The 24,883-nt window shown below is 32.9% G+C and overlaps 2 protein-coding genes across 4 annotated transcripts in view; both read left to right on the forward strand.

Annotated features, from left to right (window-relative positions):
- LOC132714240 (anaphase-promoting complex subunit 1-like) overlaps window positions 1-18,844 on the forward strand; it is a 41,695-nt gene extending 22,851 nt beyond the window's left edge. The window contains exons 23-43 of the mRNA XM_060697047.1: window positions 392-483; window positions 868-954; window positions 1,197-1,244; window positions 1,402-1,484; window positions 2,096-2,174; window positions 2,423-2,497; window positions 5,976-6,049; window positions 6,592-6,682; window positions 7,099-7,212; window positions 7,445-7,593; window positions 9,535-9,621; window positions 10,290-10,407; window positions 10,824-10,901; window positions 11,514-11,581; window positions 11,945-12,020; window positions 12,634-12,696; window positions 13,121-13,201; window positions 13,517-13,612; window positions 15,890-16,112; window positions 16,983-17,114; window positions 17,904-18,844. Coding sequence (XP_060553030.1) covers window positions 392-483; window positions 868-954; window positions 1,197-1,244; window positions 1,402-1,484; window positions 2,096-2,174; window positions 2,423-2,497; window positions 5,976-6,049; window positions 6,592-6,682; window positions 7,099-7,212; window positions 7,445-7,593; window positions 9,535-9,621; window positions 10,290-10,407; window positions 10,824-10,901; window positions 11,514-11,581; window positions 11,945-12,020; window positions 12,634-12,696; window positions 13,121-13,201; window positions 13,517-13,612; window positions 15,890-16,112; window positions 16,983-17,114; window positions 17,904-17,998 — 2,009 coding nt within the window. The 3' untranslated portion in view covers window positions 17,999-18,844. The remainder of the gene's footprint in view (window positions 1-391; window positions 484-867; window positions 955-1,196; window positions 1,245-1,401; window positions 1,485-2,095; window positions 2,175-2,422; window positions 2,498-5,975; window positions 6,050-6,591; window positions 6,683-7,098; window positions 7,213-7,444; window positions 7,594-9,534; window positions 9,622-10,289; window positions 10,408-10,823; window positions 10,902-11,513; window positions 11,582-11,944; window positions 12,021-12,633; window positions 12,697-13,120; window positions 13,202-13,516; window positions 13,613-15,889; window positions 16,113-16,982; window positions 17,115-17,903) is intronic.
- Window positions 18,845-19,765: 921 nt separating this feature from the next.
- The window catches only part of LOC132714241 (endoplasmic reticulum membrane-associated RNA degradation protein-like), a 29,368-nt gene continuing 24,250 nt past the window's right edge, over window positions 19,766-24,883 (forward strand). Inside the window, exons 1-5 of one of the 3 annotated variants that reach the window (XM_060697049.1) lie at window positions 19,766-19,862; window positions 19,966-20,060; window positions 22,666-22,855; window positions 23,642-23,796; window positions 24,491-24,592. In XM_060697049.1, coding sequence (XP_060553032.1) covers window positions 22,702-22,855; window positions 23,642-23,796; window positions 24,491-24,592 — 411 coding nt within the window. In that variant the 5' untranslated portion in view covers window positions 19,766-19,862; window positions 19,966-20,060; window positions 22,666-22,701. Of the gene's footprint in view, window positions 19,863-19,965; window positions 20,061-22,665; window positions 22,856-23,641; window positions 23,797-24,490; window positions 24,593-24,883 lie in introns of those variants that run through there. The other 2 variants (XM_060697048.1, XM_060697050.1) reach the window with 2 other exon arrangements.

Genomic DNA, 24,883 nt, shown 5'->3' on the forward strand with positions numbered 1-24,883 from the left:
TACCGCCTCCGTGGTCGAGGGGTTAGAGTCGATGACTTCTAATCCAGTTACCTCTCTGGCGTGGGTTCGATCCCCGGGAGATGCTTTGGTAGTTTAGCGCGGTGGAAGGTAGTCTAGTACTGGTGTAACTCTCCAGGAACAATGGTTAGGAAACTACCCGCCTATATGACTGAAATACTGTTGGGAAAAGGCGTAAAATGAAACAAACATATTAAAATGTTGAAGAGGAGTATAGTTAAGATGGGGTATTTGTGCTCTGCCTTTAATTTTATCAGCAAGTTATTGCAGTCTTCATCAAAAATATAATGAGGTACAATATTCTTTACTGAAGTATAAGAAGAAAATGGTGCCTGAAATAATCTTATACTCAAGACTGTATATACTGTTATAGGTCGACCACCTGGTCCAGAGTTACAGAATTGTACAGACAGAGAATCATATTCCCTAGCTGCAGGTCTCGCACTTGGACTTGTTATGTTTGGTGTAAGTTTAACTTGCATGTTTAGTTATTTCAGAAAACATACATATATAAAACATACATTTCAAGCTCCACTATCTGAAGAATAAGGAGAACTACTGTCTGTGTCACACTTCAGTTAAGTTTTTGCATGCAAGTGGGTATCTGCAAAACTATGGAATGGAATGGTTTGAAACTTTCTATACTTATTTGAGAGATTAATAGGGGGTTACTTAACAGGGCTCATTACTCTAACATGGACTTTGACAGAGTTATGGCCCTTTTTTGAACTTTGTAAAACATTAGAAATAATGGCTGTGAGTGACTGTTCTGGACAATAATGTAGGAAATATATAGTTTATAAACAGCTCTTATTATTATGAGTTTAAGAAAGATGTAATATTTTACAGAAAGGAAAGGAGACAATGGGGACATCAGATCTCAGTATGGCAGATACATTATATCATTTTATGGTGGGAGGTCACAAACGGCCACTGGTAATTATATACTATTAGAATTTTTGTTACTCTTCAGTTTTTCAGTTTGTTTCAAAGATATTTTTTATTTTCTTTGATAGTCAAATTGTGAAATATTACACACAAATGTATTAAATAAAAGGTGCACTATTGCATTCTTTATCAATACAAAAAAGTTGAACATTAAACTGTTTAAAAACATTTATATTTAGTCTAGTAGATAATATATTTTCATGTGTTCTATTATTTATGCAACATTACAGATTGGACCAAGTCAAGAAAGATACAAGACCCCAAGTTACCAGATTCAGGTAAGTGCTTTGGGGCCCATTTTTTTTATCAACATAAAATTTCTAATTTTAATAACATTTTCGTTAGACAATATTAAAACATCAATACTATAATAAAACAACTATTGTCACACTTTTAGATATACATGTTCATTAAAACATTTACTGTGTTTTACAGGAAGGTGACACTGTTAATGTAGATGTGACATCACCAGGTGCTACACTAGCACTTGGAATGCTTTACTTCAACACAAAAAACAGGTAATATATCATTAAACACCTTGTTGTTAGAATAGGAAAATATAGGTAATGTCTCTTAGATATATTGCATCATGATTTTACAAGATTATATTGATATTTATATGAAGTATTTAGTCAGGTTTATCTTACCTTATAAAACAGAACAGACTCTGATTTTATTTCAATATGTACATACCAGTGATTTTTTCACTTTATTTTGAAGAAGACTTAGCCTCTATATTTTGGGAAGAATTATCCCTAAAACAGTTCATTTGGGAAATAAAAAACTGGTGTAAATTATGATTTTTTTTTTCTTAAAAAAACTACATTATTTTAAAGAAAACTTTGACTGGGAAGAGGCCTTTTAAAGGCTAATGTATGTGTTATTCTGTAATGTAAAAATCTGGCAGGTTCATATTTGAACTTATATTCATGTATGAAGTTCAACAATATTTTATATCTTATATGATACAAACATCACATATACATATATATAAGTTGCTATATACAAGTACAAAAGAATTGGGTCAAAAGTTATTTCCTCATTATTTGGAGAGTCTTCCCCTGTAGGGTTAGTTTGATTTCTCAAAGAAAAGAGTTCTGTAAATGTAAGTTTCGTTATAATATTATAGAGCAGTATCAGAGTGGTTACAGGTTCCAGACACACAGTTTATGCTGGACCAAGTCAGACCAGACTTTCTACTTCTTAGGGTAAGGCTTTATAACCTTGAAATTTAAATGAATTTCACTTTGTGACTCTTTCAGAAGTTAAGGAAGCCTTTTTCAATCATATGCTCAAATATAAAATGTAGATCATTTATGAAAATAAGTTTGGTAATCAGTTGTGTTGTATATAGAATTTTAGATAAGAAAGTAACTGATGATAGCTTGAGCGTAATATAACATTACAGGTGGCTACTCATTGATTTGTTTATCAAGTATATATATTATTATTTCAGACACTAGCTCGAGGTCTTGTGATGTGGGATACTGTTTTACCTTCCATAGATTTCCTCAAACAAACAATTCCTCAGGTCAATTTCTACATGATAACCCTCTAATGACAACACAATATTTTTTCAAATTTAAATGTTTAGATTTTTATGCCTCCACAAAGTGGGGAGCATATAGCGTTGCACTTGTCCGTCAGTCCGTACATCTGTCCATCCGTACGTCTGCCCGAGCAAACATTTGATATTTATGAGCTTCATTCCGTAGTTAAATAAAGAACAAAAACTCATAAAATTCAAATTAAGAGCTATTTTTTTGTTTTTATAAGCTAAATTTGCTTATGGACTTACATCCAGGTGTAGTTTATGAGCTGATTTGCCTCTTAAATATCAAATTTGGTACGTCCGTCCGTACGTCCCGAAATCTTAAACTGGATGGCAGATTTTGCTTAAACTTCCAGGGATGAACAACCTTGATGTGTAGATGGTAGTATAGGAAGGAATTTTTGCTGGGACCAAATTTAACAGAATTATGGCCCGTTGTTGATTTTTTAGCTCACCTGAGCTTGCTCAGGGTGAGCTTTTAGGATCGGTGAATGTCCGTCGTCCGTCGTACGTCCACAATTGCTTGTGAACACTCTAGCGGTCGCATTTTTGCCTCAATCATCATCAAACTTGGTCAGGATGCTTATCTAGTTGAAAGCTCGGATGAGTATGAACATGGCTCATCTCGGATGAAAAACTAAGTCACAAGAGCTAAAAATAGAAATACCTTGTGAACACTCTAGAGGTCACATTTTTGACCCAATCATCATCAAACTTGGTCAGGATGTTTGTCAAGGTGATAGCTTGGATGAGTTCAAACATGGGTCATCTCGGATGAAAAAGTAGGTCACAGGAGCTATAAATAGAAAAACCTTGTGAACACTCTAGTGGTCACATTTTTGAACCAATCATCATCAAACTTGGTCAGAATGCTTGTCTAGTCAATTGCTTGGATGAGTTCGAACATGGGTCATCTCGGATGAAAAACTAGGTCACAGGAGCTAAAAATAGAAAAACCTTGTGAACACTCTAGTGGTCACATTTTTGACCCAATCAACATCAAACTTTGTCAGGATGCTTGTTTAGATAATAGCTCGGATGAGTTCGAATATGGGTCATCTCGGATGAAAAACTAGGTCACCGGAGCTATAAATAGAAAAACCTTGTTAACACTCTAGTGATCACATTTTTGCATCAATCATCATCAAACTTGGTCAGGATGCTTATCTAGTTGATAGCTTGGATGAGTTCGAACATGGGTCATCTCGGATGAAAAAGTAGGTCACCGGAGCTAAAAATAGAAAAACCTTGTTAACACTCTAGCGGTCACATTTTTGCATCAATCATCATCAAACTTGGTCAAGATGCTTGTCAAGGTGATAGCTCGGATGAGTTTGAACATGGGTCATCTCGGATGAAAAAGTAGGTCACCGGAGCTAAAAATAGAAAAACCTTGTTAACACTCTAGTGGTCACAATTTTGACTCAATTGTCATCAAACTTGGTCAGGAAACTTGTCTAGGTCATTGCTGGGAATAAATCGAACATGGGACATCTCGGATGAAAAACTAGGTCACAGGAGCTAAAAATAGAAAAATCTTGTTAACACTCTAGTGGCTACTGTTGTGATCCAAATATTCTGTTAATTGGTCTGAAAGTTTGTTTTGATGATTTCTAAGTCAAAATCGAACATGGGTCATCTTGGATGAAAAACTAGGTCACACCGCCCAAATATGGAAAAACCTTGTTAACATTCTAGTGGTCACATTTTCGACTCAATTATCATCAAACTTGGTCAGGATGCTTGTCTAGGTAATTGCTTGGATGAGTTCGAAATCGCATGTGAAACTAGGTCACCGGAGCTAAAAATAGAAAAATCTTGTTAACACTCTAGTTGCTACTGTTTTGATCCAAGTATCCTGGAAATTGGTCTGAAAGTTTGTTTTGATGCTTTCTAGGTCAAGTTTGAATATGTGTCACCTGGGTAAAAAACTAGGTTGCACTGCTCAAATATGGATAATCCTTGTTAACACTGTAGTGGTCACATTTTTGACTCACCTGTCATGAGACTTGGTCAGAATGCTTGTCTATGTAATTGTTTGGATGAGTTTGATAAGTCAGGTGAGCGATCTAGGGCCATCATGGCCCTCTTGTTCACTATATACTATGTAGAAATTTTGTGAACGCAACTCCTCTTAAACCAGATGGCAGATTTTGCTTAAACTTCCAGGGATGAACAACCTTAATGTGTAGATGAAAGTAAAGGAAGGAATTTTTGCTGCGACCAAATTTAACAGAATTATGGCCCTTTGTTGATTTTTAAGCCCCCAATAAGTGTGGAGCATATAGCGTTGCACTTGTCTGTCCATCCGCATGTCTCTCCATCCGTACGTCAGTCTGTCCGTATGAACCCAGAGGTACTTGTGTGACTTGGAGAACAATTGGTAACAGTAAATTCTCTTTGATCCTATTCATTCCGTTTTTACTTGTGTGTCTTTTTTTAAGCCTTGTGTGACTAAAAATGGCCAAAAAGATCAAAGGAAAAGTCACATAAGTAAAACTAACGTTTGTGAGTACGTCCGTATGTCTGTCCATATGTCCCGAAATCTTGTGAACGCAACTCCTCTTAAACCGGATGGCAGATTTTGCTTAAACTTCCAGGGATGAACAACCTTAATGTGTAGATGGTTGTAAAGGAAGGAATTTTTGCTGTGACCAAATTTAACAGAATTATGGCCCTTTGTTGATTTTTTCACTATATACTATGTAGAAATTTTGTGAACGCAACTCCTCTTAAAACCGGATGGCAGATTTTGCTTAAACTTCCAGGGATGAACAACCTTAATGTGTAGATGGTAGTAAAGGAAGGAATTTTTGCTGCGACCAAATTTAACAGAATTATGGCCCTTTGTTGATATTTTCACTATATACCATATTGAAATTTTGTGAACGCAACTCCTCTTAAACTGGATGGCAGATTTTGCTTAAACTTCCAGGGATGAACAACCTTAATGTGTAGATGGTAGTAAAGGAAGGAATTTTTGCTGCGACCAAATTTAACAGAATTTTGGCCCTTTCTTGATTTTGTTCACTATATACCATATAGAAATTTGTGAACGCAACTCCTCTTAAACCGGATGGCAGATTTTAATAAAAAGTTCCACTTAAAAATCTTACATACAGATATGCATGCTCTTGTTTACGAGCACATCTGCACAGTGGGGGCATTCGTGTCCTTTGGACACAGTTCTAGTTATTGATATATCAAATTCATATAATTTTTGCCATATCTGCTTAATTATTAATTAATTTCTTGAAAGTTTTTATCAATTAATTTCTTAAAAGCTTTTTAGTTATTTCATCTGCTGAGAAAATTGTGTGATATTAAAAGTGTTAAATATATAGTTCAGACAAAAACAGTTAATTTAAGTCATTGATTTGTGCAGCTATAAATCCCACTCAAAATCCTTGCAATATTCCTTGGTTATTTCACAAGAATTATATGACAATATTTGTAGATACTGGAAGACTATGCCTTTCATAAATATCAGATGGAAGATGAGGATAATACCATAGATTTTGAAACTATGAGGTAAATTCTTATATATCATTTTGTTTTCAGTTTTAGATGTATACTGTTCAGTGTTTGAACATTTTTTAATTTAACCTTCTCATATCATAACAATGTTGATAGGCCAAACTAAATCATCTCCTTACCTACATGCCTTTGTTTCTTTAAAATGACCAAAAAAAAAATTGAATGTTGAGTTGTTAGCTGTATTGTTAGAAAAGCTATGCTGCTAGCCTTGTTTGAGAAATAATTTCTGAATGTATGATAAATGAACTTATGCCAGAATATATAAAACTGTAAGATTCTCTAACTGATGACTGGTACATGCAGGGATTTTTTAAACGGGCATATTTGTAAAAGGTGGTAATGAGGTTCTGTTTCCATTGAACATTTACACAAGGGGTGGATATTCCCATCTGTGAAGTTAGCCAGTGTTTTATTCTTTTTCTTGAATATTACATCTAAGAGTTTGAAAAGAAATCAGGAAAACTTGTATTTTTATAGCACTATTTCTTTATATGAATAATGAAATATTGTAGAAATATGATGTTTTGATATTTCAGTCAGGCATATTGCAATGTAGTGGCTGGAGCATGTATGGTGATTGGTTTAAAGTTTGCTGGATCAGCCAATCAGGAAGCTTTTGACACACTGGTATTTTGTTGCTCGTATTTATTACTCGTTGAATGATATTCCTATTTGAATGTAAAATTAAGACCTGTTGTTTTATTTAGAGAATTTTAGGGACATAGCTTATAGGTAAGGGTATTTAAAAAAGGGATAATTGATTATTGCACTTACTTTATTCCTTACACATGACACTAATATATTGGTCAGACCAGCAGACTGACCCAGGATTAATAATGTTTACCTAAAGATCTAACCATTTTACTATGAATTAATCATCTTAAAAACACTTAAGAGTCTTTGCATATATAGTTAACAGAATTAGCTTTTACTTTAAAAAAAGTTCAGCTCATAGGTTCATGTAGATGAGAGTTAGTATATTTGACTCAGTTAATTTTACTATATAAATAAGATATTGAAGTGATATTATATATTATGTACAGGTAGAGTGTATGAATCGGTCGTTAAAGGTTATATCTACACCACCTCTAGTAGAACAAGCTGGCAAGAGTACAGTAGAAAATTCTATGATGACAATACTGCTCTCCATGGCAATGGTGAGTTAGTTTTCAAGATGATATAACACCTTATTTTTATATAGTTTAGAAAACTAGAAACACTTAAATAATTTTGCCTAGCAGTGAAGCATTTACTTAAAATTAAGGTGTATGTGTAACAAATATTTTTCTCCCTCATTCTTTAGAATGTTAATTAAACTTACCATTTTGAAGGACTTAAAAAGCTCCTATATAAATACATTACTTCATTTTGTATCAATGTTGATTACAGGTAATGGCAGGAACAGGTAATCTTGAAGTGTTACGTATGTGTAGAATGTTCCGGTCGCGGGTCGGACCACCATATAACCTGTATGTGATGTATGGATCTCATATTGCTATCAGTATGGCAATAGGATTACTCTTCCTAGGTGGTGGCAAGTACGTGCTTCTTACTTTAGTGTTTCAAGCTGTTGTTTTTTTTTTTTTATCAAAAATCTTTTTTATGCCCCCACTTCAAAGAAGAGGGGGTATATTGCTTTGCATTTGTCTGTCTGTCGGTCCGTCGGCCCGTAGACCAAATGGTTTCTGAGTGATAACTAAAGAACCCTTAGGCCTAGGGACTTCAAACTTGGTATGGTGATTGGTCATGACCATTAGATGACCCCTATTGATTTTGGGGTCAAGGGGTCTAAGGTCAAGGCCAAATTGACCTTGTAAGTAAAAACTGTTTCCGATCAATAACTAAAGAATGTTTAGGCCTAGGAACTTCAAACTTGGTATGATGATTGGTCATGACCAGTAGATGACCCCTATTGATTTTGGGGTAAAGGGGTCAAAGGTCAAGGTCACATTGACCTTGTAAGTAAATACGGTTTCCGATCAATAACTAAAGAACACTTAGGCCTAGGAACTTCAAACTTGGTGTGATGATTGGTCATGACCAGCAGATGACCTCTATTGATTTAAGGGTCAAGGGGTCAAAGGTCAAGGTCACATTGACCGTGTAGGTAAAAATGGTTTCCGATCAATAACTAAAAAACACTTAGGCCTAGAAACTTCAAACTTCATGTGATGATTGGTCATGACCAGCAGATGACCCCTATCGATTTTGGGGTTAAGGGGTCAAAGGTCAAGGTCACATTGACCTTGTAGGTAAAAACGGTTTCCGATCAATATCTAAAGAATGCTTAGGCCTAGGAACTTCAAACTTGCTGTGATGATTTGTCATGACCAGCAGATGACCCCTATTGAATTTTTGATCAATGGGTCAAAGGTCAAGGTCACATTGACCTTGTAGGTAAAAAGGGTTTCCGATTAATAACTAAAGAACGCTTAGGCCAAGGTACTTCAAACTTGGTGTGGTGATTGGTCATGACCAGCAGATGACCCCTATTGATTTTGGGGTCAAGGAGTCAAAGGTCAAGTTTACAGTGACCTTGTAGGAAACTTGGTGTGATGATTGGTCATGACCAGCAGATGACCCCTATTGATTTTGGGGTCAAGAGGTCAAAGGTCAAGGTCACATTGACCTTGTAGGTAAAAACGCTTTCCAATCAAAAACTAAAGAATGCTTAGGCCTAGAAACTTCAAACTTGGTATGATGCTTGTTCATGACCAGCAGATGACCCCTATTGATTTTGGGGTCAAGGGGTCAGTGACATATTGACCTTGTACTTAAAGATGGTTTCTGACCAATAACTCAACAACTCAAGTTGCCATGGTTGATATTTTTATATTAAACTAAAAATCCTTTTGGTATACACATTTGAAGGTCTTATGTAATATAACAACTTGGCTGTCATTAATGAGGCCTACATGATTTATAAAATTTATGCATATATTATTTGGTAAGATTTGTAATAACTTAAATTGCTGCACACAACCTATGGGGTCACAATAATTATTACCTTGTGACTAGTCATGACCAGTAGATAACCCTTATTAATTTTTTGTTCACTGGGTCAGAAGTCATGCATAATAACCTGATCACATGACTAATTGGCTACCGATAGGGGGCATACATGTTTTACAAACATATCTTGTTTATATAATATCAGTCGAGGTCCTTTTCTTAGTTAAAATGGCAATGGACTGGATTCACAGAAATATCTGCTAAACAGCATATGATTTTAAGAAACCATTTTTGATGAGGTAAACACAGTGCACTGGCCAAAGAGCTAGTAATATCCTTGTGAACATATTTTATGTTATTTTGCTCTGTTTTGATCTTCATTTCATGGGAACTGTTTTTGTATTTGAACAAAATTTTCTGTTACAAATATATTGAAATAAGTTAAATTGTTTGTAATCTGTTGTTCTATGTGTGATACAGATGATTAGAACATAGTTTATGGTAACATGAGATTTTATTTATTTTAGGTACACATTGAGCACCAAAGATGAAGCTATAGCTGTAATGTTGTGTGCTTTCTTCCCCAAGTTCCCTACTCATAGTAATGACAATAGGTATGTTTGAGTATTTAAATGTTTATTTATTGAAGTATCACTTTAAACTTGTGTACATTAATGGGGAGTGATGGTGTATTGGTTTAGGTGCCTGCCTCTCAACCCAGGTACTGTAGGATTTGAGCCCTACTTTGGTGGCAATCATGTTTCCTCAAATTACACTTGTACATGTTAGTCTCAGGAATCAAACTTGAAAATGATTTATAATTATTAATAAAGGTGACAAGAAATTTTATACAATCAAATGTAAATAAACATGTTTAAAGTAAGTACCAGTAAGTTATGTAAGATTCATCAATATGAAACTTGAAAATTATAAATAAATATTAATATAGATGACAAGAAATTTTATACAGTCAAGTGTAAATAAACATGTTTAAAGTAAGTACTAGTAAGTCAATATGTGATATCCCAGCATTGAATTGATTTGTCAGATTGTATTATGATAATACCCTATTCTCTTCAGTTTCTTGCCCTTGGCACTTATGTTGAAATGAAAGTGAAGCTACTGAGTATATTCAATTGTGTTGTTTTTACTTTTGATCACTTTACATATAGATGTAAGGAAACAAACTTGTTTGCAAGACTTATTTTACTACTGAAAATCTATCAGAATTTTACTTCCTTGAGTATGGACATGAATTTTATGATCAGCATTATAATTACAGGTATCATTTACAAGCATTCCGTCACCTGTATGTCCTAGCATCAGAGTTAAGAACAATGTTACCACGAGATGTTGATACAGGATTTCCCTGCTATGTTCCTATAGAAATCAGGTTTAAAGTAAGCAAATTATAGCTAAATCAACGTTGATTTTGTGTAAAATGTGTTTGTCAAAAGTTTTGCATATTTCAGAAATCAGGTATTTAGTGCATGTATGTATTAGAAGAAATAAAATTTTAAGGTGATTAGCTTTTTAGACATTTGGTTAAGACTGTAATATTTGATAAAATTTAGATAAGATTCCTGATGAAGGTGTTTATAATAAATATCTGGTTGATAATAAAATTAGTGAAACTTATCATGGTGTTGAAGTGCTGTTCCATTTATTTATTCTTCTCCATTTATGTTTGATCAGATTTTCTTTGTTTTAAACAAATCATGAGTATTTCTAGTTATCAGTAGAATAGAAATGTTATATGTATTTGTAAGAATATTTTGATATGACATAAGTATTATATTAATATTTGTGTTGCCAGGATACAGAGCATTATTGTAATGAGTCATATAGAACATCAGCACCATGTACATTACCAGAACTTGATCTTCTACAAGAGGTGAGTTTATTCTATCATTTCATATTGCATATCCCCATTTTCTATTACATTTATTTACAGCATATACTAGGCTTTTTAGATTCTGTCTTAGTTAACCCTTAGTCTATTTTCAAGTTAACCTTAAGCCTATTGTCAGTGACTGAATCTACCCATGTCACAAGTTCAAACCATGATCAGATGACACAGACAGCACATCAGTCTGATCATGGTCTGCACTGCTTCCTAGTCAGTCAGTATATATTTTGATTTTTTTCAAAAATTAATGATTACTTTTGATTATATTGAAAGATGCACAAATCTATTTAAAATATTTAACGAGGTAAGAGTTAGTATGGAACACTTAATTCAACAATATACTGGGTAATCATAAATGTTGAAATATTACAGAGCTTTATAATTTATATTTTAAACTAAATTAGCTAAGATTAGTTGAATCATATAAGATTGTTGTGGAAGTAAAGTATTTCTTTTTGTAAATGTTTAAGAAAGAATGACAAGAAATTGTGAACAGTTAAAATTTTGATATCAGAAAACAGAGTGATATTAAATTACGACTTCCTCACTTTTTGTATTGAAGTTTCTCTTTAAAGATAATACCGGTATATATTTCAGATCAAAATACTTGGACCGAGATATTGGCCGATTGTATTTCACAAAGATAAAAACTGGAAGAGCTTAAAGTAAGTATCTCATATTGAGTTTTTTCTTGAAGCATGACACTGCAAGAGTCATCAGTCTGCTCAAAGTATTTAGACAATGTTAACTAGATATAATTTTATGTTATTATAACAATGTCACCTGTAATTTTTGGTACTGATCATTGTCAATTTTGATTGGGTCAAGCTGAACATTTGACATTAGTCAGCCAACAGTATGAAGCCTGGTCAGATTGCATGAACATGCAGAATGGTTTGTCCTGTCTTGATGGCAACAGCTGTTAGCTTATGTTTCAGTATTTTAAATGCAGATATCAAGTTTAACATAGAAAGTGGTGACAGTATAAATGTGATATTATTAATGTGTTATCTGTATTTATGTTGCAGGTTACTATTAAAACATAATGGAACATTGTATGTGAAACAGAGAGCTGGTCATCTTTCATATGTAGAAGATCCTAAGGTGATTCATTGCATGACTTTAGTGAGAAAAAATGTTATTTTAATTCTTTGATGTTGATTACAACACAGCATATATGATTTGGTTATAATACAGCATTTAAGATGATTTTAAAAAATAAGTTTTATTTCCTACATCAAAAAGTATATGGGATTATAAGACAAAATGTAGGGTTTATTTATGGCAATAAAATTTCATGAACAAAATAAGTTATATCAGTATTATTAAATTTTCGTCATACAAATGAATATTTGTAATGAAATCTGTAACTCGTGTTCTTCTGAATACATGATAACCCAAACAAAATTATTTTATTGGGGCGTCCGTGGCCGAGTGGTTAAATCACTGACTTCAAACCACTTGCCCCTCACCACTGTGGGTTCAAATCCCGACAGGGACTTGGATTCTTTCATGTGAGGAAGCTATCCAGCTAGCTTACAGAACGTCGGTGGTTCTACTCAGGTGCCCGTTTATGCCTGAAATAATGCACGGAAGGGCACCTGAGGTTTTCTTCCACCAGTTAAGCTGGAACGTCGCCAAATGACCTATACTGTGTCGGTGTGACCTAAAACCCAAAACAAACCAACAAACAAAATTATTTTATATATATCAACAGGGTTATAGAAGTATGCTTGCCAAATCTCTGACAGTGGACCAGTCATCACAAACTTGTGTTAAGGTAATACCAATGTTTTTATTCTTTCAGTTTGTAAACCTTCATCTTATTTCTAGCACTTTATATTTATATATTTATCTGAGATAAAACATTTTAGTAATGAGTATGCTGTAGGATAAGCTTTAAGATATTTCGTTATTTACAGTTTGGTAGAAATTAGCTTTGTATTAGGAGAAACTAAATAAACACAGTTGTTGTTATCCAGCTAGCTTACAGAACGCTGATGGTTATATCCAGGTGCCCGTACTTGTCTGAAGTAATGCACTAAGGGGTTCCTGAGGTCTTCCTCCACCAGTAAAGCTGGAAAGATGCCATATAACCTCTATTGTGCACACACATTTGTTCCTTGTTTCCATGTTATGTTTTTATGATGTAAAAATGACATTTGAAGGACATGTCTGACAGTATGTTTATTTTATATTTTCAGCCTGACATCATTAAAGCATTTACATCAGATAGTAAGGTTATAGCACTGACTGAGTACTTCTTTAGTAAACATGGCGATACTGTAAGTAATTGTTATATATTTCCTGACTGAACCTTTCTTATTGGTTGACATTTATAATTATACAATATTAAAGTAAATTTTTAACTTAATATTTTGTTTCTTTTCATGATGTTCTATACATTCATTAGTTTGTAGAACAGATTTTTCCATTTGAAGTTTTTAAAGTTTACTGTGGCTTGTTCAAATTTATTTTAGTTTCTCAAATGTCGTAGAATAAAAGTGTTTCATTACTTGATTATAAAACCATATATAATGAAGTGATTTCTAAGTTTTGGAAAATGCTATTATCATTTCATATATTTTTTTTTCTTTCAGCATGAAGATCTACTACAAGTGCTATCAGATATCTTATATGAATGTGTAACCCATGAGAAACCAGAGGCCATATCTACACATATAACTCTAGACCAGGTAACATTACATATCTACACATATGATTATAGACCATGTAACATTACATATGTACACATATAACTCTAGACCAGGTAACATTACATATGTACACATATAACTCTAGACCAGGTAACATTACATATGTACACATATAACTCTAGACCAGGTAACATTACATATGTACACATATAACTCTAGATTAGGTAACATTACATATGTACACATATAACTCTAGACCAGGTAACATTACATATCTACACATATAACTCTAGACCAGGTAACATTACATATGCACATATATAACTCTAGACTAGGAAACATTACATATCTACACATATAACTCTAGACAAGGTAACATTATATTTCTACACATATAACTCTAGACCAGGTAACATTACATATGCACATATATAACTCTAGACTAGGAATCATTACATATCTACACATAAAACTCTAGACAAGGTAACATTACATATCTACACATATAACTCTAGACCAGGTAACATTACATATCTACACATATAACTCTAGACCTGGTAACATTACATATCTACACATATAACTCTAGACCAGGTAACATTACATATGCACATATATAACTCTAGACTAGTAAACATTACATATCTACACATATAACTCTAGACTAGGAAACATTACATATCTACACATAAAACTCTAGACAAGGTAACATTACATATCTACACATATAACTCTAGACCAGGTAACATTACATATGCACATATATAACTCTAGACTAGGAAACATTACATATCTACACATAAAACTCTAGACAAGGTAACATTACATATCTACACATATAACTCTAGACCAGGTAACATTACATATCTACACATATAACTCTAGACCTGGTAACATTACATATCTACACATATAACTCTAGACCAGGTAACATTACATATGCACATATATATAACTCTAGACTAGTAAACATTACATATCTACACATATAACTCTAGACTAGGAAACATTTACATATCTACACATAAAACTCTAGACAAGGTAACATTACATATCTACACATATAACTCTAGACCAGGTAACATTACATATGCACATATATAACTCTAGACTAGGAAACATTACATATCTACACATAAAAACTCTAGACAAGGTCACATTACATATCTACACATATAACTCTAGACCAGGTAACATTACATATCTACACATATAACTCTAGACCTGGTAACATTACATATCTACACATATAACTCTAGACAAGGTAACATTACATATCTACACATATAACTCTAGACCAGGTAACATTACATATCTACATATATAACTCTAGACTAGGAAACATTACATATCTACACATAAAACTCTAGACAAGGTAACATTACATATCTACACATATAACTCTAGACCAGGTAACATTACATATCTACACATATAACTCTAGACCAGGTAACATTACATATGCACATATATAACTCTAGACTAGTAAACATTACATATCTACACATATAACTCTAGACTAGGAAACATTACATATCTACACATAAAACTCTAGACAAGGTCACATTACATATCTACACATATAACTCTAGACCTGGTAACATTACATATCTACACATATAACTCTAGACCAGGTAACATTACATATCTACACATAAAACTCTAGACAAGGTAACATTACATATCTACACATATAACTCTAGACCAGGTAACATTACATATCTACACATATAACTCTAGACAAGGTAACATTATATTTGTACACATATAACTCTAGACCAGGTAACATTACATATCTACACATATAACTCTAGACCAGGTAACATTATATTTGTACACATATAACTCTAGACAAGGTAACATTACATATGCACATATATAACTCTAGACTAGGAAACATTACATATCTACACATATAACTCTAGACAAGGTAACATAACATAGCTATAAATATAACTCTTTACCAGGTAACATATACTTATAATTTATTTATATTGTGTATATCTTTCTGCTTAACCCAGCTGATCTATGTAAGTCATTCAAATTTCATGTAATATGGACCTCAGTGGAGTTTTTTCATATGTAAACACTAGCTATAAGCAGAGTAGAGGATTATTTTCTGTAGTGTTTCAGCAGTTATATCCTTACTGTAAATCAGTCTGAATACCACTCATAACAAAATTGAACAACTACCATGTTATAGTAAAAGTTTGCTAAATAGAAAGGAAATATAAATCTGCCCATTTACTCTAATGGGGAAAATTTTCCAAATGAAATAAACCCAAGATGTTATAGACTTCTGTATTATATTAACAGGTAACTAGACGTTCAGAGTTTCAGTGTACATCTCTAGGTATAAGTCAGCTTAAGTTGATATTTGCCTACTATAACCTGGAACATTCATCTGTCCCCACTGGTAATGAAATGTTAGACCACTCTGGTGTCCATGAAGAATTCCAGGGGCAGCAACTCCTCAAACCTGAGTTTATACTCTCTACTAAAAACAGACTAAAAGATGTGCTGGATAAATGGTTACAAGGTATAACTATTAATTGAATTTATATCTTTATATGCAAATATAAAACAGGTTGTTGATAATAGTTTGTTAGCAATAATGTATTGTCTAAGGCAACAGTAATTCATTGAACTATATATGTAATAGTGTCTGCTTTTTCCATGAATTAAACATGTTAGAAGGATAACAATTTCTTTCTATATATCGCTCTTATCTATTGGTTAACTCTGATATGAAATTTAATGTGATTATGAAAAAGTGTATTTCAGTTAGAGCATAACTAATCTTTACAAGTGCGATAGAATACCTTCATTGGTGAAATTTTGTGAACAATCTTGTTTTTTTATGCCCCCCGTCCATCCGTACGTCCTGATATCTTGTGAACGCAACTCCTCTTAAACCGGATGGCAGATTTTGCTTAAACTTCCAGGGATGAACAACCTAAATGTGTAGATGGTAGTAAAGGAAGGAATTTTTGCTGCGACCAAATTTAACAGAGTTATGGCCCTTTGTTGATTTTTTCACTATATACTATGTAGAAATTTTGTGAACGCAACTCCTCTTAAACCGGATGGCAGATTTTGCTTAAACTTCAAAGGATGAACAACCTTAATGTGTAGATGGAAGTAAAGGAAGGAATTTTTGCTGCGACCAAATTTAACATAATTATGGCCCTTTGTTGATTTTTTCACTATATACCATATATATGTTGTCAGTGGGGGCATCCGTGTCCTTTGGACACAGTTCTAGTTTTTTACAATGTTGGTTCATAATTTCAAGAAAAATGCATCAATACCTTAACATGATACATTGTATGTACTTTTAAAAAAATCTTTTCTCTGGAATTATTACAAATGAAATTGTATGTACTGTAACTGGAGTTGTATATTTCAGAGAACTTGTCTGTACTAGTGAAGTACATGAAGGGTGAGACAGTGAAAGGATCAGCAGTAAAGAATTTGTCTGCTGTGTTAGTGTGGTACGATATACCAAGTCCTGCTGATATTGCACATATCTCCATTGATGGTATATTATATTGCTATTGTTATTCTTTAAGTCTAAAGATAGTAAAGCCCCCCAAAAATGTTCTGGTTTTTTTTGGTTTATACAGAATTTATTTTAGTTCAATTGTGTAAGAAGCTATAAGATTGTAGGCACACTCTTGAGTCTGTTCCTGGAACCAATCAGTACAAAGCAATTGTGCAGGTTTCTTGCTCAAGGAAACAATGGCTAGCCCTTGACTGGGTTTTAACCCACAGGGCTGTGTTAATCACTTGGGCATGGTGTCCTACCTGAAAAAAGGGGTAGGTAGGTTGGAATGTATTTTTTTTCCATAAATTTTTGTCAATATTTTAAAGAAAAGTTTTTGAAAAAAGCAGAAAGGAGAGTAAAAAGTTTAAAAGTCAGCAGTTGAAAAAGTGGGTAGTTCAGGTGACCAGAAACATAACTTTTCTTTTGGCCTAATTACAAGAAAAGCTAAATAATTTCTTTAAAGGAGGTCTATAATCATTCCTTTAGATTATAAAATTTAGCTAAAAGTTTGTTATTTAGAAGGCTTATTTACATGATATTTTACTGCTGGTTTAAATGATTTAGTGTACTTAAATTATATAAGTGTACTAAGTTTATATTTGTGTACTTTGTTAACAATGCTTTGAATGTGCACATAGTTTATATGATGTTTAAATGGTTATAGGTGAACCTTATTTATATACTATTGAAATAATTATAGGTGTACCAAGTTTAGATAATGTTCATATGTGTTCCAAGTTTATATTGTGTATATGATTGTACATGTATTTATTATGTTTGTAGGTGTACCTAGTTTACCAGCGTTGTATGCAGCCCTACCACAGTTACATGTGAGCACATTGATGATGTTACTGAAGGCCTGGAGAACTGACAGATGACCCACATTACCATAGAACTATATATACATCACTTACTGCTAGCATGTTACCATAGAGATTTAAATACATCATTTAGCATGTTACCATAGAAACTTAAATACATCATAAACTTATAGCATGTTACCATGGAGATTTAAATTGTACTCTGCTAGCATATTACCTTAAAGGTTAATCATTTACATTCTTTGGATATAGACTTATTATTACACTCAGTGTTGATAAAATAACTGGAACAGATGACGTGTCATGCAAATATATAGACAAGAGTTCTGTCATAACTAGCTGTAGGAAACACATGGACAATATTTGAAATGGATCTGTCATAGAGTGGAGAACTTTTCCAGTCTCACCTTTCCTGACACAGAATCATGTACAATTTAGCAAAACATTAACTTGAAAATGTGGCTTCATGCTTACAAAAAAGAACAAATAAACAATTTGAAGAAGGCATAATTATCTAAATAAAGTATAGCATATGTATAAACTAAGAAGAAATTCATTCAGTCATTCTTATAGAATGATTTATGTATTGGTTTTAGCACAGGTTTCCAAACAATGAAAATAAATATTTTCATACTTATAGTATGGTCCTGTTGTGAGTGTTTGAAAACTTACTTTGTTTCAGGCAGCATGGTTTATTATTTTTTCTCAAAAGTTAAATTTATCTATCTAGTGATATTGTTTCTATGACAACGTTGAAAATGTATTTGAAACAATGAAATTTGTGAATTGTTTTTTGTATATTTATATCCTGTTGCATATATCTTGTATAGATCATGTTAAAATGTTGACTCATTCAATGATTCATACTTATATATACATTAATAAACAAGTAAAAATATTTAATTTGTGCTTTTATATCTTTCCTTTGTGAGGATATGTACATAAGAGCAATACCTTTGTTGATGATATACATTTGTATTAATGAAAAATAACAACAAATAAAAAGAGCACTTATATGGATTGACAAAAAGCAACAACAAATGAGTATTATTGAAAGTTAAATATAATGTTGTTTTGGTGCAACAAGTTGTCTAATGGCTTACTTATATTGAAACTTTGATTATTGCTAGTTTATAAAATTATATTCATTTATGCTTGTTGCATCTAATTTTGTGTTAAATAAAATCATGCAAATTTTTTTTTAAAATAATCTAGAAAACTGTAGTACCTACAAACAATTTCATACATGTGAACTCTCCCTATTTAAGCGGGAGACTCGCCCTTTCTCTCGTCAAATTTTTAGATATTTTTCTTAGAATGAGGGGTGTTTAAACAAAAAAAAATCTCCCTCTTTTTCATTTAAAAATTTCCATCTGTGTCTATCGTCAATTAAAAAAATCTCCCTCAATTTGAAGTAAGTTCTCCCTCTTGAACATTGAAAAAAGTTCACATATTGTATGCATTTTCCTTAATTCTTCTATAAAAATTAAAGATATGATCATACTGGGACTTCCCGGGATCATAGTAATAAATTTTTAGTACTGCCACATTAGAATCAAATAGTACAATGAAGAGATTTTGCTAAATGTATATCAATATCTTATAGATCAGGAAAAAAAAAACAGTTTCAGAGAAGAGAAGATCTTGAACATATACAATCTAATATTCTGTGATATGTATAGTTCTGATACTTGAATTTAAATTTAATAGACTCTGGCCATAGATAATTTTCAACTGTGAATATTCATTGATGGCTTTATGATCATTTGAACATACTTGTTCTTAATAATTTAGTTGGCTTGCACAAAAGTTATTGTCACAAGTTATCTATTCTTACTGTTAATTGCTAATGGTGAAAATTTACTTCGACACCGTTATGATGTAAACAGCACGAAACATTGATACTCTAATGTCTACTAATGTAAGTCATTATCATGGAAACGTCCTCTCAATTTTTAAATAATGTGCAATGTATAAATGAATGGTTACAAATTTAATAGCTGTCATTATTTCCTATGTAATAGAATTGAAGTGTTGCAAAAAGTGAACGATTGTCGGATAGTTCCAATAGTCGGATACCTATGATAGATTTCATCAGTTTTGACAGGATATAGTACAGGTAAGGAGAAAATGTTATGAATTCGTTTGTTAGGCAAACTATTTCATAGTTTTGATTAAGGGTTTTAAACAGGCCCAGCTAACTCGAACCCATCTTATCTGAATCCTTCTTTATCTAAACAAAGTGGCCTCAGTGTCCCAATTTTATTTGTTCTATTGAAAACTTTTGTAATGGCTTAATTGATTGAAAATCGGCACATTCCAAATTAAAGGTTTGTTATTCTTTATTTGCAGACACATAACTATTTTTCTTTTGTAATGAATTTAATTACATGGGATAAAATAACGGCAATTAACACTGATTAAGGAAAACTGTCAATGAATTCTAATAATCACCAAGTTGGGTGAGAAAACAACAATCATTGACCAATACCGGTTGATGTTTGGAAATCACTTTGTCTCTTTTAGTGTTACAAAAAGTCATGTCTCATCCCTTCTAATCCGGAAACCTTTCAATTCCGAATTTTTGTTCTGGTCCGGACAAGTATGGATTGACAGGTTCCACTGTACTCGATGCCTATATATACCTATTTATTACATGCTTTTCGGTGGTTTATAGAAATATATCAGTGATATAAAACTGGTAATTTCACTGTTTGAATCAGTGAAATTACCACTTTGATAATTTCACTGTTTTGAATTTAAGCCCCTTTACGTTGTTTCAGTGAAATACCAGCGTGGACAGTACTGGGTACCAACTTAATGACGTGACGTCGTAAATGACGTCACGTTGTTTTATTATTTGGCGCGCTTTTCATTCAGTATTAGGTTTAATGTCTTTTTAAAACGTTTCTTTGCATATAATAAAAAGAAAATTTGTTAAGTTTAGTGTAAGATCGAAATATATTTCACCTTGTGAAGACCAAAAGTTCATATTTCACTCGTGGCTGCGCCACTCGTGAAATATACCTTTTGGTGCTCACTCGGTGAAATAAATTCCGATCTTACACTGAACTAAATAAATATCCTTTATAAGTCCAACTAATTATACTTGTCAGAGACATATTAAGCTTATGTTTAGGCAACAATTTCTTTTTCCAACAGTTGTAAAAAAAACCATCTCTATTAAATGTGTCAAACTGATCATGCCTAATTAATTAGGGTAACCTTTCTTTTAGAAATACAAATCTAACTTAATTAAGTAATTGTAAATTAAGACATGTTAGCCTCATCACCTGATACAAGGAAAAGTTTAAAACATCTCTGCATATAGTATAAGCCCTTTCAGTATGTTCCACTTAATATATTTCTACCGTGTGTGCCATATTACTGAGTTATATTCTGAAGCCGTACATAAGTTTTATGGGGCATCCATGGCCAAGTGGTTAAGGTTGTTGACTTCAAACCATTTGCCCCTCATCGCTGTAGGTTCGAATATCGCCAAGGACTTTGAATTCTTTCATTTGAGGAAGCTATCCAGCTAGCATACACAACGTCAGTGGTTCTACTCAGGGGCATATTCTTGCCCTGAAATAATGTGAATAGGGGCACCTAGGTCTTCCTCCACCAATAAAGCTGAAAAGTCACCATATGACATTAATGTTTGTGCAATGTTAAACCAGAAGAAAAAATAATAAGAACATAAGTTATATAGGCTGATGTTATGACTTACGTGTAAGTTATATAGGCTGATGTTATGACTTACGTGTAAGTTATATAGGCTGATGTTATGACTTACGTGTAAGTTATATAGGCTGATGTTATAACTTACGTGTAAGTTATATAGGCTGATGTTATGACTTACGTGTAAGTTATATAGGCTGATGTTATGACTTACGTGTAAGTTATATAGGCTGATGTTATGACTTACGTGTAAGTTATATAGGCTGATGTTATGACTTACGTGTAAGTTATATAGGCTGATGTTATGACTTACGTGTAAGTTATATAGGCTGATGTTATGACTTACGTGTAAGTTATATAGGCTGATGTTATGACTTACGTGTAAGTTATATAGGCTGATGTTGTGACTTACGTGTAAGTTATATAGGCTGATTTTATGACTTACGTGTAAGTTATATAGGCTGATTTTATGACTTACGTGTAAGTTATATAGGCTGATGTTATGACTTATGTGTAAGTTATATAGGCTGATTTTATGACTTATGTGTAAGTTATATAGGCTGATGTTATGACTTATGTGTAAGTTATATAGGCTGATGTTATGACTTATGTGTAAGTTATATAGGCTGATGTTATGACTTACGTGTAAGTTATATAGGCTGATGTGTTATGACTTACGTGTAAGTTATATAGGCTGATGTTATGACTTACGTGTAAGTTATATAGGCTGATGTTATGACTTACGTGTAAGTTATATAGGCTGATGTTATGACTTACGTGTTTTGGGTTCTGATATTTCTCTGGATAAATCTTAGGAATCAACTTGCTTTGTTTAAAGATCAAGACACAAACAAAATTTCTGTCAAAATATCAAATAGAATCATAGAAGATAATATTCTTTAGTATAGAATAGTGTAGATTTTATTTCCAATCATGGGCCTATTCAGGCATATAATTATGAAATAACAATATTATATGAGATGTGAACAGTGTCCATAATGATGAGCAATGTTTTAAGATTGAGATTTATGATTGTTTTCCAGGAGAGTTGTTTTGACTCAGTACTTTAGTACTTTTCAATGGATTCAATTAAACTTCCCAAGCAACAAACATGCTTATCACCTTATGTACATAAATTGATAATTGAAGATACATTCAGTGAAGGGAGAGATGCATGTGTCTTTGATCAGAATGGATTGCTGGATTTTGAATACATCTGCAGCAAATTACCAGGTAAATTTTGATGTCTCACAATTTTGTGTATGGGATAATGCTTTATAAATCCTTCACCCCTTGAAGGACTTTCTTTAAGCTTGTCTCAAAATTTAATGTTCACCTTGACAAAGCCATGCTCTAGGTCGTCCTTGAATGTCAATGTTAGACATTATTTCTCATCTATAAATCTTACGTCCCTTAATGAATAATCTTCAAACTTGGCTAAAATTTCCACCTCAAAACCCATGCCACCATTGTGCCAGGTCAAGGTGAAAGTCACACTTCAAGGTCAAATGTCAGTCAATATCATATCCACTCTATAAATACTTTACACCTTTAAGGACATTATTCAAACTTAACTAAAATGTTTTCTGTCAAAAATAATGATTGGATCTACATTAGATCATTTGTCATAGAGATGGCCGAAATATTTGTCACTCCTGTGACAACTGTAGTATGTACATGTGTTACTATAATCATCAATTGGGAGGTATGATACAGGTGTTTGCCTTTTAGTCTGGGGAATTGTAGAATAGAGCCTTACTCTGGTGACAATCAAGTTTCTTAGTATGTCACCGGTACTGATAAGTCCTGGAAACTGACTCAGTACGTAATGAATAAGAACTTGCTTCATAATCAATTATAAATAATAAAATCATATACAATGGGTTTAAGACAGACCATTTCTAAGAATTATGATTTATAACTGGAAAAAATAAAGAAAATTGTAGAAAAAAATAAAATAATATATCTGTATTAAAACATTAGAATTAGATGACAACTTGTATATTTTACTATATCTAGCTGAAGGATCACAAGATGACCTTGCCAGCTATTTTCAGACCTGTGTTGTAAAACTGGCTCCTATGTTACACAGTGTTGAAGATTTTATGACAGATGACAAATTATCTTTGAAAGAAAAATATTGCCATCTACTTGAGTGGACTGGCCAAGCTGATGTGAGTAGCTAATATAGAAATTTACCAAGAACTTGTTTTCTGTCAAATAGATTGAAATGTTCTGTTTGTTAATATGCATATTTAATAACAAATACAATTATATCTTTGGAAATGTCATATTCAATATATAACCAAATGCTTGATAGAGTATAGTTTATTGTATTAAAATATGTCTGTAGATATTCATGATATCTAGGGGCGTTCGTGGCCGACTTCAAACCACTTGCCCCTCACCGCTGTGGGTTCGAATCCTGACAGGGACTTTGAATTCTTTCATGTGAGAAAGCTATCCAGCTAGCTTACAGAATGTCGGTGGTTCTACTCAGGTGTCGTTCGTGCCTGAAATAATGCACAGAAGGGCACCTGAGGTCTTCCTCCACCAGTAAAGCTGGAACATCGCCAAATAACCTATACTGTGTAGGTGTGGCGTGTAGGTGTGACGTAAAACCCAAACAAACCAACAAACAAATTCATGATGTCTAAATGATAGTAATATATGGTTTTTAAAACACAAATAATATGTTTATATCAGTTTCAATTGATATGCCAACTTAATATTAGAAGAATGTGTTCTAATATTTCATTTATAGAAAACAACAGTGAATTAAACAATTACATGTATATAACATTTGCTACTTTGAAATATTCTCAGCTTTGATTATCATTAGTAAGAACAGTAACTTTGTATTGACAGCAATTGTTAGAGGTATGGGATATGATGAGGAATGAGGACAGTATAGAGGATCTTACAGTGTTAATGGTGACAACAACCTTTCTAGAGAGATCCCTGGGTAATGTATGTACATATCACAGATTTATCATGCTTTACTTTAATAACCTTACTATACTGATTGTTAGTTAGAATAGATCATGCCATAGTAATATCTTGAATATACCCTTTTAATTGTTCAACTGTGCTTCATTTAGAATATTTATTTATTTTTTTGTGCAAGCTTTTACATGCAAATCATTGACGCTGTCATCAAATATTATTTGGACAGATAAGAAAGGACGTTTTTATTCTATACACCTGATGGAACCTGTTTTTAGCTCACCTGTCACAAAGTGACAGGGTGACTGTCACAAA

Source organism: Ruditapes philippinarum, unplaced genomic scaffold (assembly GCF_026571515.1).
Source record: "Ruditapes philippinarum isolate M1 unplaced genomic scaffold, ASM2657151v2 ctg35_1_1_1_1, whole genome shotgun sequence".
NCBI classification, from domain to species: Eukaryota; Metazoa; Mollusca; class Bivalvia; order Venerida; family Veneridae; genus Ruditapes; species Ruditapes philippinarum.